At 33.6% G+C, this 13,002-nt stretch overlaps 1 protein-coding gene across 5 annotated transcripts; it reads left to right on the top strand.

The window, feature by feature from the left end:
- Positions 1-701: 701 nt before the first annotated feature.
- Positions 702-11,669, top strand: LOC104903436 (multiple organellar RNA editing factor 3, mitochondrial). Of its 5 annotated transcripts, none has more exons than XM_010691472.4 (5): positions 702-1,154; positions 1,276-1,373; positions 3,632-3,697; positions 3,816-4,058; positions 11,593-11,669. In XM_010691472.4, the coding sequence occupies exons 1-5, from the start codon at positions 799-801 to the stop codon at positions 11,652-11,654; spliced, it is 825 nt and encodes a 274-aa protein (XP_010689774.2). In that variant the 5' UTR covers positions 702-798; the 3' UTR covers positions 11,655-11,669. The 5 variants fall into 5 exon arrangements, with proteins under 5 accessions (XP_010689774.2, XP_048495589.1, XP_057248812.1 ...); XM_048639632.2 differs by lacking the exon at positions 11,593-11,669 and adding an exon at positions 4,789-5,586; XM_057392829.1 differs by lacking the exon at positions 11,593-11,669 and adding an exon at positions 4,760-5,586.
- Positions 11,670-13,002: the final 1,333 nt, after the last annotated feature.

The following is a 13,002-nucleotide window of genomic DNA, read 5'->3' as shown; positions in this document are numbered from 1 at the left end:
ATTATTATTGTTGTTGTTGTTGTTTCTATATATTATGTTGTTTATTATAACTTTACTCATTATTATTACTATTATTATTAGGATGAACATGGTTTAGGTTAAAACACAAATAGATCCACGTTTTTTAGTCCATAAACCAATCAAATCGCTTTAAGACGATTTATGATGTAATTTTCGCGGTCCAACCCAATCATTATTTTTATTATTAAATATTATTATATTATTAAATCCAATTATTAAAATAGTAATATTAATTTACTTCTTAGATATTATTGTTATTATATATCATCATGAAGTATTAATATATGAATACAAATAATATAAACTAATTATTATTAATTATTATTATTACTAATTTATGATTATTAATATTATTTATTTATAACTATCATTTAAAAATATCCAAAATACTATTTTTATTATTATTCATTATTATTACTATATAATTATTATTTAATATTCATATTATTATTGTTTAAATATTATTTATATATTTATTACATTCAATTCAATTCAATTCAATTCAGTTCAGTTCAGTTCCAATAAGTTCAGTTCAATTCAGCTATTTTATGTCGAAGAAAACATGTCCTAAAAATATTGTCCAAAATTGAGTTGAACTTAACTGGATTGAATTGAACCGAACTGAAAATAAACTTGGGAGAATAGGCCCTGATTTAGATTAAGAACCAATTCAAAAACATAAAAAGCTACCCCAAAGCTCACGTCGAACCGACCCTAAATCTCTCTCCTCTCTCGCATTCTCTTACTCCGGCACTCATCGCCGAAGTCCAGCTAAAAATGGCGACCCGTCGAACTCTCACAACTCTTCTAACTCGAACATTATCACGCAACTCTTCAATTCTCTCTCCTACAACCCGATATTCTCTCTCTTCAATTCAATCCCATTTTCAACCCTCACTCCCCCAAAACTCATCTTCAATTCAAACCCGTTTCAAAACATCCGGGTCGGGTTACTCGCCACTCAACGACCCATCACCAAATTGGACTAACCGCCCACCTAAAGAAACCATATTATTAGATGGGTGTGATTATGAACATTGGCTTATTGTTATGGAGTTTCCTAATGATCCTAAACCTTCTGATGAAGAAATGGTCAATTCTTATGTTAATATTTTAGCTCAAGTTGTTGGAAGGTTGTTGATTTTTTCTGGGTTTTTCGATTTTTGTTGTGGGTGTTTTTTGTTTTTGGTTTTTAATTTATGGGTTTTATTCTGTTTGTTGATTGTTTTTTTTTTTTTTTTTTTTTTTTTGCAGTGAGGAAGAGGCGAGGAAGAAGATTTACTCTGTTTCTACCACAACTTATACTGGATTTGGTGCTTTGATTTCTGAGGAACTTTCTTACAAAGTTAAAGGTATTTGATATTTTTTCCGGGTTTAGGGTTTAAGCTCTTTTAATTTCCGATAATTGTAGAAATTCGGAGCACCTGGAACTATGCGCTCCCAAACACTTTTTCTTTTTGCACATTCCTTACATAAATTAGCAAAGATAAGATGTGCAAATATAAAATGTGCAAAAAAATGTGAGAGGTGGCACTATGGAGGCTTTGCGGTCATTGCCGTCCTCTGTTTTGGATACGTTTCCATTTCTGAAATCCCAACTGTTTCCGTGCTACATTGTAATGATATGTTGTGTTGGTCGTATTAGTTTGGTGAAATTAACAGTATAATGTCTGATTTTGCAAGGGGATGTTTCATTATAGGGTTCTTAAATTGTAGGAGATTATGGCCACATTTCCTGAATATCTCTCATTTTGCAATGTAATGTCTCACTATAGGGTTTTGAATTGTAGGAGATTATGGCTTGCACATTTCCTAGAATGCCACTATGTTAGTGTTCTTTTGCTGCTGTGAAGATTTCGCTTTGATAGTATATATTGCTTTATATGGTTTTGAGATGGTGGACCTTCCTAATCTAGGGTCTAAATAAACAAGCTTTTGTTTCAGTTGTAGATAGACCATATATCAAATTTAGCAATAGAAGGAGCTTGAGCTGTGTGGTGTGAAAGTTTGTTTGTAGATTTTTGATTCTTTGTACTAGTATGATGGAATTAAGATATGAGTCGTCCGTTCTCGCCTCTTTCAATGTTCCAGGGTGCACTTGTCTGAAATGGATGAAGAAAAAGGCTTCCTGTACATGTCTGAAGCATCTACGAAATTGAATATCGTTTTTTCTGTTTCTTTCTAGTCAATCTAAGGCCATAATCTTTTTTTTTGAGAGAAGAGTGGAGAATCATTAGATATTATCAATTTCCGGCAAGGTGATGTTAACATGAAGGAATTTTTCTTGATAATACAGCATCCTCTTCTTCGGGGGTAGTAGAACGTGCTATACAATTAGCAACTGTATTCCCCGCCCTCTTGACATGAACAGTGAACACAAGAAAAAGCTTTGTTATTTGAACTAAATTAAAAAATGTCACCCACAAAACAAGAGAGACGTACTGAGGCGGTTAATCCTAAATCTGACTTTTTGTAACCCTGTCATGGCATCACCCTTGAGAATGACCTAAGAAAAATTCAGTCTACTTGCCATTTGCCAATTCTAACCAAAATTCTGCAGCAGCTAGTCCCCCATTCCCGCAGCATTTGACCTTCAATTGCCGCAGAGCATAGCCACAATCCCTCCATGTTCATCACGAATGGCAGCATCCAAACCAACACCACCACGCTCAAACATGGCTGCACCAGTATGTCTCCGCAGTACCTGCGAACAAGGAGACCAAGCAGAATCTGTGTTATGCATTGGTTTAGGGAGAGGGGTAATATTGGGAGTGCAATATAATTAGGTTAGCTTGGTAATTAAGTAAATTAGCCCTATAAATAGAATAGATTAGTGAGAGGAAGGGGTATGAAGAAAATATTGGATGACTTAGTAGTTTACTGTTGGGAGAGAAACAAGCCTCTTGAATGCTTGTTACTATCTTTTTCTTTGCTGTCAATCTTCATATAATCAAAGATCAGTTTTCCTTCTTAGTCTTCTTCTTTAATCTGCTTTTGAGTTATAAGTTCATTACAACTTGATAGGAATTGTGTGGCACTGGGAATAGAAAAAACCTGAGCAGTATACCTGAAATAGTCAGCCACATAGCTAAAAAATCACGCTGCAATGTTGACAGGGCTGGGCATCTACAAATATAGCCTTATTCCTGTTGTAGAGAACCAAACAGTCACAGCTCCTCACAAGTGCATTTTCTGGCTGTCCATCTAAACGTGTCTGCAAAAGACAACACATGCGCCTCTGAGAGAAGTCCCATAAAGGGGCTATGCACCAAAATCTGCTCCACTCCGAAACACTTTAGTATGTAGCGTAACTCTCCACCTTAGGCTATTAGTTAATTGTGCTCTTGTTTTATAAACTCTTTTGATGCTCTAGTTTGGGTTTGAGAGTGATTTTGTATGCTGCTTCTAAAAGTTCTAAGGTAAATTTGCCTTTGCTTTTCTGTTCGGATTTTTAATTACTCTTAACTGCCATTACCTGTGCAATAAGTGTCACTATATATATACTATTGCCTGAGAGGCTGAGACCCTCGTTTGAATTTGCGTCAGCTGGATCAAGTAATCAGCATCTGGTTTGTTTTATTGTAACATCTGGTTTGTTTTATTGTAACAGCGTTACCCGGTGTTCTCTGGGTCTTGCCTGATTCTTATCTTGACGTGCCAAATAAAGATTATGGAGGTGATTGATTGATGCAAAAGATAACCTCATAAAGCATTCTTCTTTTGGTATATCTTTCTTTTTATAATAGCTGTTAATGCAGCTAAAATGCTAAATACTGCATGGCTTTGGTCTTTAGGTGATCTTTTTATTGATGGGAAGGTTATCCGAAGGCCACAGTATGATTATAGTGACAGGCAGCAGAATACTAGAACTAGGTCACGCCCACGATATGACAAACGCCGTGAAAGAGTGCAGAATGTGGGAAGAGTGCCTATACAGACACAACCACCGAGTTGGTCACAGGACAATACACAGACAATGCAGCAGCAAACATCAATGAATGACACAAATACAACTCAAAACCATGGCAATAATCCAGGTACAAATTAGAAGATTTTATATTGACTTAAACAAGGGTATCTTTCGAGGTTCGTCTGTGTATCTTCTTCTCAAGTGGTTTGTTTTGAGTTAGCTCTACAGCCTTACATGTTCAAGTATGCACACGCATCTCGTTGACTGAATTTGTTCCCCTATCTTATGTCTTACCGTTTGTAGTTGCTAAATTAGTTGATTTATATTCAACTTATTCTGCGGCTGCTTCCTTTTCTATTTCATTCTTCTATTTACTACTAAACTTAAGAATTAATCGTACTTGAAAGAATTGGCTCCATAATTTGCTATATGGTGCAAATATTCTCCTGAGATGAAAATTTTCATGAAAAATCAATCTTCACATCATAATATGATATAATGAGACCTTCATTATCAAGCACATAAAATGGGGATGGAAAACTCACAAGGCCTACATCCCACTTCAAACAACATGTACATGCCAGCTTCTATGATTAAATATGCTAGGCCCAAGCTCTTTTTAGTTCGATGGATTGCTGGTCCAACAGCTTTTCTAGATTGTATTGTCTTATAGTTGCAGCCCATTTAGCCAACTGCGAAACTAGTACTCAACGTTGGTATATGGTGATGTATAAAACATACGGATAACTCGTTTTTTTCCTTGCTTGAAATACATTTAATATTTGGTTAAACCCTCACTATTTTTTTTTTTTTTTTTAATTAAGAAAGATAATTGGTCCGAAAACCAACCCCTGCAGGCTAGCAGGACACACCAGCGGTTAAACCCTCACGATGTTTAAAGTAAGATTGTAGCGTGCAATTTTATTACCTATTTCTAACAATATATAATAAGTAATACTTCATACGTTCCAAAATATAGTTCCTGTTTTATTTTTTATAGTCTAACTTTAAAACTTTTGACCAAATATTCTCATTGATATGAGATCTTGTTAGATTCGTCTCCATGTGTAGTTTTATAATATCAATTTTTATAATTTTTATTAATACATAGTTAAATATATTGATGGTCAAAGATATGTGTTGGAGATAGTGTAAAGAGGACGGAAATTATATTTTGAGACAGAAGAAGTAACAAATAAATGTATTTTGTTATGCACCAATAAGATGATACTATAAATCCCCTTGAAAAATTTCTATGCAACCGTTGAATATCCTATATGGTGTAACCAAATAACCTACCTGCCTTAAGCCTACCCCCTCCATATCTCCGGATTTTTGTGAGGGGATTATTACCACTTGATAAGATTGTTGCATATATATCTCCGGAGTATGTTATAAATTGCTTAGCTTAAACTATCTCTGTTTCAAATTAATTGTTACACTTACACTTTTCACGCATGCCAATGCAAAACTTTGAGGACATATATTTTTAGTTTTGTATTTGTAAAAATTATAAAAGTACATATTGATAAAATACATATTAATACGAATCTAACAAGATCCCACATGACTATGTTTTTATTCACGTATGAATCACAAACGAGGGTCAAAGTGCAATTTGTAAATAGTGTAAAATGTCAAAGTGTAACAATTAATTTGAAACGGAGGTAGTACTTCGTAACTGGGCGATAAATTCCACTTTAGTACCTTTAGTTTTCACACAATTAAACTTTGACATCATGAAAAAATGAAAGCACGGTCAAATTATTCATGCACTCCATCAAACTAGAAAGCCAATATGGATATGATAACATGAATTAGTGCATAAACTCATGTGGATATGGAGCCATCTTCTTGCACAGGGGATAAATATTTTCCGCATAAACTCAAGGAAAATGTAAAAATTGGTCGATCATTTTGACTTTAATGGCCAAAAAGAAAAAGAAAAAAAAAGGCGGCTTTGTTATCAGCAATTGAAGATTCTGTTTTCTTCGTCATTCTTTCTTTCTAGAAATTCTTTCCTGTATATTATTGGTGGGCTATCTAATTTGTAGTAGAGTGGCCAATTTTGACAAAAGATGTGACATAATCAGTTATCTGGTTATCTATTATACCATACTTATCAAGTTTTTTTAGGTGATACTCATCTATAGATGTATACTACTTGTATAGGCAAATATTATATTACATCCATGACACAATCATACAATATATATATTCCATGATGCTCACGGATTCACGATGAACACAACGATACAATTCATGCATATATGCTTTCCATCATCCTATAATGTCAAAATAATAATAACAGACTGATAGGTAATAATGTTATTACTAGTGTTTCTACTTTGTAGATACTTCTTGCGTTTTGAAATAAGTGAAACATTTCTTTCACTCAAAAAATTTTCACATAAAATAGAGAGGTTTTATTTATTTATTATAGAACGGAGGAAGTATAAAATTTATGTCAGATTGTCAATTGTTAAAATTGATCATTGTTGTAACCTCCCACTTAGAGTCTAATCACATCCTAACAAAATTGGTAAATATGTGGAGTAGCCTGCCAATATTATATTGTTTTTCTATTTCTTCAAATGTGGGACAAATAGTCCCACCTCCATGTAAGTTATACTCTTAACATATTATTTTAGAAAAAATAATAATATTACAATTAAAAGAAATGTGATAAAAGAACTTCAAACATTTTACAATAGTGTATATAGAAGTATGTGATTACTAATTCCAGAAACAGTATTGACTACAAAGGTAGTAGATAATATATAGTGTTCCTGAAAAAAAGATAGTATATGTGTAGTAGGTGATAGCTTAGTGGTGTTGGCATGATCTTCAATCACAAATATCCTTGGATTTAGAGGTGATCATGAGTCGGGCCGGGCCGTGCATAAAAAAGCCCATTGGTGGACCGGGCCAAAATTTTGTGTCCAAAACCCGTTATTTCGGGCCAAAATGTCGGACCAAAAAATAGACTGAAAAGTCATTTTTGGCTTGCCCAAAACCCGTCCAAAGCAAAAAAAAAAAAAAACTGGGCCCGACCTCGAGCCAAATATTTTACCCGAAACCCGGCTAAAAAGCGGGCCGAGTCAGGCTAAAATGATCAGCTCTATTGGGATTGAGTCTCACCCGTTGCAAGGAGAAATCCCCAATTTCCACCAGGGCAGGGGACTTCATCTTTAATTTTTTTTTTTTTTAAAGAAAAAAGATAATGTATAGTGTAGTATTAATTGTGATTAGTGAATACAGGTATATTTGTTTCAAAACGATGTTCTCAAACCATTGTGTCTCGACAATGACAAAACAATATGAACCATGCTGTATAAATAAGAATCCAAGCATTTCCACAAGTGACAACACCTCAATTGATCATGTAGGGAATACATAATAGATTTGATGAGCTTATACGAGATGCAAGTTGCTAAACTGTAGTATGCTCTCTGGGACAAGACAACCTGTGAAATGTTTGAATTAAACCATAGTGCTATATTTCAGTGTTATAGGCCCACATGTTTTTTTGCCCTTTTTTTTTGTTTGGAATAGGGAAGTTGCAAAATATTGCCATTATCATTCTTCCAAAAGATAAGATGTACATATTCCTACAACTTTGACAAAAGACAAAACTCTTTTGGGTCTTTGGATGGCTCTTTTTGCATCAAATTAGGTGTCTGGCTAGTTCTTGGCGAAGTTACTTATATTTGGATTTGGAATCTTGATATTTCGTCCGAAAATAAAACAATTTTCTTTGAAAAGCTTGTATTGATGGTCTACCATCTAAAGATCGTCTCGAAAGAAGTATGGGTTTTGTGCCTATATAGAGCACCTTTGTAGTTTGTACTCATTCATGTGAACATTCTTTTCACTTATTTTTGGTTGCAATTTAACTAAGGATGTAATCGCGATCTTAGTGGAAGAAGTCAATAAGATGGTTGGAACTAATCTAATTTCGATTCCTTTCCTAGAGATTTCAATAATGATCTTAATCTATGTAAAGCTAAGTTTCGTTTGATGGATTCTTTGGTTCATCCGAAATAGTGCAAAATTTACAGGAGAAAGCTTCAATGTAGCTCAATGCCTTGTTAAAAAGTCTATTTGAAGAGTGGAGGCTATAGAGCATTTCTAGGAAAATGGATTTAGACAATCCAGAAGTTGTTTCCCTTCAAAATTTAGCAAATACTCCCTCCGTCTTTTATTAGTTTACCCCTTTTGACTTTTGACACTATTCACATACATGACTTTGACTATCTTTTGTAATTTGTATTTAAGGAAGAATATAGTCATGTGAGATCTTGTTGGATTAGTCTCAATGTGAAAAATCCAAATATCAACTTTTTCTAATTGTTGCTTATCGAAATTAGAGATATTAAGATTCAAATTAATATCTCGGTAAATGTGCCCCAAAGAAAGGGGTAAACTAATAAAAGACGGAGGGAGTAGTTTGAAACTTTGAATGTGCATAAAGTTCCCCTCTTCCTCCATTAATGGAAGATTATGTGGTCGATTTGTAACATCACTAGTGATGATGTGGAGCGGGATCTTATTCATTTTTCATGGCTAACATGGGCCTTTCCAACCCCTTTATGTTGTATTGATTATCTTCTTGTAGTGATTTGTTCTTTCTTATCATCCGTAAGGATAATGTAGATTGTTCTGTTATTAGCTAACAGCTTATTGTTCTATCCTTTTATGAAAAAAATCGATTCTATGCGATTAAGTGGTTAATTATAATGTTTTAAACTTGTTGGGATAGTATTCTTTTATGAAAAAATTGTTCAAATGTATGTGACTTCTATGCACGAAGAGGGGATCAATGATCCGAAGTTTGTAGAGTAATATTTAGCTGAAATCCAAAGACAAAATAGGTATTTTGCTAAAATTGTTGGGTTTAAGAAACGTTTTCCCAAAAAGAAAAAAAAGAAGAAGCTGAAAGGTGTTTTTTAATAAAGAAAATGTAAATATAAACAATTACTTGGGAATCCTCTGGCTAAGAATAGTGCCTTTCGGGGTGGAATAGGTGTGGGAGAATTATTGTCCTGCGAAGATTGACCTCTATGTATTCTCGGACACTTTGTTTATTGATTAATGCACTATTGAGCTTTTCACCTAAAAATAAATCTTGTAAGGCTATGTTCAGTTCACCTTATTTTTGCTTATTTCAGATCAGATCAGATCAGATCAGAAAAATTAAGTTCAGATCAGATCAGTTCAGATTTTGCTTATATTTAAAAATTATTATATCTTTCATAACATATTAGTAAAAATTATAATAATTGAATATTAATAAAGTACTCATTGAGACGAATCAAACAAGATCCCACATGACTATATTTTTTCTTATATATTGAGAAAAATCTAAAAGATAAGATCTTGTAATAAGATCAGTTCAGATCAGATCAGATCAGATCAGAAAAAATAAGTTCTGATCAGATCAGATAAGTTCAGATCAGAAAATTTCAGGTGAACTGAACATAGCCTAAATCTACGAAAAGCAACACTTGGAGATTCGTTGAATCAGGTGTTACAAATTACATGAATGCATGAGCATGACCGTGTTGTGTGGCATGGGCTGCTCTACTTACCTTTGAATTGCTTAATACCTGTATCAACAGTACGTAACTGCTGGCAATTATAAATATAATTAAACAAAAAATTGTAGTGACCTCATTCTTTATGCAAGCTAAGCTTACCTTTGTAAATAGTGTACTCCATATAAGCTTTCTAATAGTATAATGGTACTGTAGCAACATTCTTCGAGTGGCGTAAATTCATGAGTTCATTACCTTCTGGATGGGTTGAAAAGAGTCTGGTCTTACTAATACCTCATAAGATCTCTAATAGTTAGTTATAGGCAAAACTTCAGTTTTGAGTGTTACATAGCGAATTCAGGGATAATTGAGTATCATTGATTTGTTGTATTAGATTATGTCAACCATGGAAAACAGAAAGATCAAGCCGATACATGTACACCCACCTAAGTGCATATTTTGACTTATATTCTAACTCTTAAAAGAAATGTCATTTTTAACATTTGATTCACTAGTCGGTCGCCATACTATTATTTGATGATGAGACGTAGATCATTGATAATTCATAGACGAGCAATTACTAAAATGGAGGTGTTGATAAGCACTGGCACTAACACCGGCATAATCACAATCTCCCTAGCCATCGAGGCCATGAAAAATCGGGAAATAATTCTTGAGTCAGATTCATCTTAATTTCATAAGAAACGCTTGCAAGAAGGGCACAAATATCTCAATCATTCACAAGTGCAGAAATTATGCAAACTTCGTGGCAAATTCATTGGTAAAGCAAGGCCTTCATCGCCTATCGAAATTCATCGCATGGCTCTAAGCCAATGTTCAACTAGATTCCTTGTAACCATGTTTGATGTTTTCGTTAAAAGGTCTATTGAGTCTGTAGCCACTAAGATGTAACAGTCATGTATCCCCCTTGCTCCTCTAGTGTTTCTATGTTCTTCAGTAGTTTCCTTTCCCCTTTATCAATGTAGTTACTTGTAAAGAGTTTTTGATGGCTTCCTCAACCCAAGGTGTGCTTAGTTTTATGAAAGTTTCCTTCTTAATTGAGGGAATACCTTGTCTTCAGTAGAGGTCATATTGCTCCTGAGTTTATTACTCCCTCCGTCCCAAAATATAGTTCCCATTTTCATTTTGGGTGTCCTAAAATATAGTTCCTATTTCCATATTTAGTTCCACATTTTTCCGTAATTTGCCTTGAAAAATCGTGTCCCGTCATTTATTTGCTTCTTGAATTTTGTTTTTTCCTTTGTTTATTCAACCAAAATGTTACAATTAATGCTCTTTTACCAATTATCTCCATTCTCTCTCCTAAAATCATCTTTTCCCATACAACATTTATATAAATAAACAAAAAATCTTTACTATCCCAACTTGCATAAATTATCGTGAAAAAAGGGAAATGGGAACTATATTTTGGGACGCAGTGAGTATTAATGAAAGGAAGCTCGAAATTATAAAAAAAATTTAACATTGTTAAATGAGTGACTTGTCACATAGAAAACTAGTTGTACATTGGGGTGTGCACAAACCGGTTCGGATCGGACCGAAGATTCTGGTCCGGTCCTCGGTTCGGCGAATATTAGGATTGCGGTCCACCAGTCTGGTCCGGTCCAAACTCGAAAAATTTCGGCCCCAACCGGTTGGATCAGAATTTCTATTATTTTATTAAAAAAAGTTTATATGTTTTTTTTTTTTAAAAAGTAGAAAGTTAGAAACTTTAAAACCTACTATTTATTCTCTTAGGATTATTATTATTAAAATTACTAATTTCTAATGTATATAATTTAGAAATATATTTAAATAAAATAAAATAAAATAAAAATTAATTTGAAAAAAAATTCCGGTCCAAGAGGTTCAGGATTGGACCGGACCGGAAAAATTCCGGTCCAATTTCGATCCAAGAAAATCTCGGATTCTGATCCATCGGTCCAGCCGGTTTCTATCCGGTCCTGGATCGGTGCACACCCCTGATTGTACATATAAGTTTGTTACGATACAGGTTGTAGGCTCGTACATATAAGTTTGTTTCTTCTTCTTTAATTAGTTCCCTTGAGTTTCACAATACAAACCTTAAAAAAATGTTAAAATCATATAAGTATTGCGTTTCAGTTATTTTGAACATACCAACATCGAAATTTGTGTCGCACCGAAATACTATGACTGGATACTAGGGAGATTCTCACAAGGACAAAACTTTTGCATGTGATCACATGATATCATGGAGGAGGAAGTTCCACCACTCTCGGCCTATTTTCCATTGTATAATGTCTTTGCTTCCATCAATATATGATATATATCAAACTTAATTGGTAAGTGATATAGTACACTTACCAATCATCGTGATATTAATTATCTTCAATTTTGTGTATAAATTATCAAACATGTATTAATTTCTAAATGATTTTATTATATAGTCCTTTGATTTGGTGATAATTTCTTGTTTCGTAAGTCATGCATGTGAGAATGTTCATCTTTGACTTAGAACTTAAAATGATTTGAACGATTTATTTATTTATTTTGTGTGTGGTAATAAAAAAAGTCAACACGTACTACTGTTTTTTTTTCCTATTATTATTAGTGAGAAATTTGAAGTTTGAGAAGTTTTTAATTAAGGAGAAAGAATTTTAGTATGTTGAGCAATATACTATGCAAATGTGAGGTGAGTTCTATGTAAAAGCTGTTTTGCCAATACTTTTCTAATATATAAGACTTCATCTTGTTTTGAAATGTTTGTATTTTCTTTTATATATATGTATATGTGGTTAAAAACCGGATTCGTACTTATAAGTTGAAGCTAACAAATTTGACTCGAACTTAACTAAAATTCATACAAAATCTTATTTGAGACTAACTAGCTCTCAATAACTTGTATGTTGTGGCATAAATGAGGGTTGCGTCCTATATATGTTGTCCACGTATGAGTTGTTCCACATTAAAGACACATGAGAAAAAGTACCATAATATAAGCTAAAGGAACTACTCGTATTATTGTCAATTGTTTTAGTATGGAATCTTTTTTGGGTTTGTATGTGGATTGAATTCTCCTCCTCCTTATCGAGTTGCACAGTCCTATTTTCACTTGGTTTTAGTATGAAACCTCCTTTGGGCATGTATGTGGACTGAATTCTCCTCCTTATCGGATTGCACAGTCTGATTTTCACTTCTATCAAATTTATCATGGTATCAGAGTCCAGGTTAATTCACCTTTGACATTTGGAGTTCTCTCATACTCCAAATCTGATTTTTTGCTTTCATTTTGTGGTCATTGTAATGCTTTGAAAATATTTTCATGCTAATGGCTGCCTCTAAGGCTCTAATGGATGGAATCGTAAATTATAACAAATATATGCCATCTTTTAATCTTTCTCACTCACCCTTGTCTTTTAATTAACAAACTTATGTCTTTTAATTAACAAACTTATTCGAATTTTAAATAAATTCAATTATACCAAACAAATTATTGTCACATATTACCATCACGTTATGAGTACCACAAACACACACACACAAAAAAAAAAT

The sequence above is a fragment of the Beta vulgaris genome, chromosome 2, assembly GCF_026745355.1.
Source record: "Beta vulgaris subsp. vulgaris cultivar EL10 chromosome 2, EL10.2, whole genome shotgun sequence".
NCBI classification, from domain to species: Eukaryota; Viridiplantae; Streptophyta; class Magnoliopsida; order Caryophyllales; family Amaranthaceae; genus Beta; species Beta vulgaris.
Note: the sequence above shows the minus strand (reverse complement) of the source record. Positions and strands in the feature narration are given on the sequence as shown.

What these genes read in the sequence shown, in the direction of transcription:
- LOC104903436 (XM_057392829.1), top strand. Translation starts at nt 799, where the DNA reads ATGGCGACCCGTCGAACTCTCACAACTCTTCTAACTCGAACATTATCA. An exon ending in TTAGCTCAAGTTGTTGGAAG is followed by an intron (nt 1,155 to 1,275) that starts GTTGTTGATTTT and finishes TTTTTTTTGCAG; the next exon opens with TGAGGAAGAGGCGAGGAAGA. An exon ending in GCCAAATAAAGATTATGGAG is followed by an intron (nt 3,698 to 3,815) that starts GTGATTGATTGA and finishes TTTGGTCTTTAG; the next exon opens with GTGATCTTTTTATTGATGGG.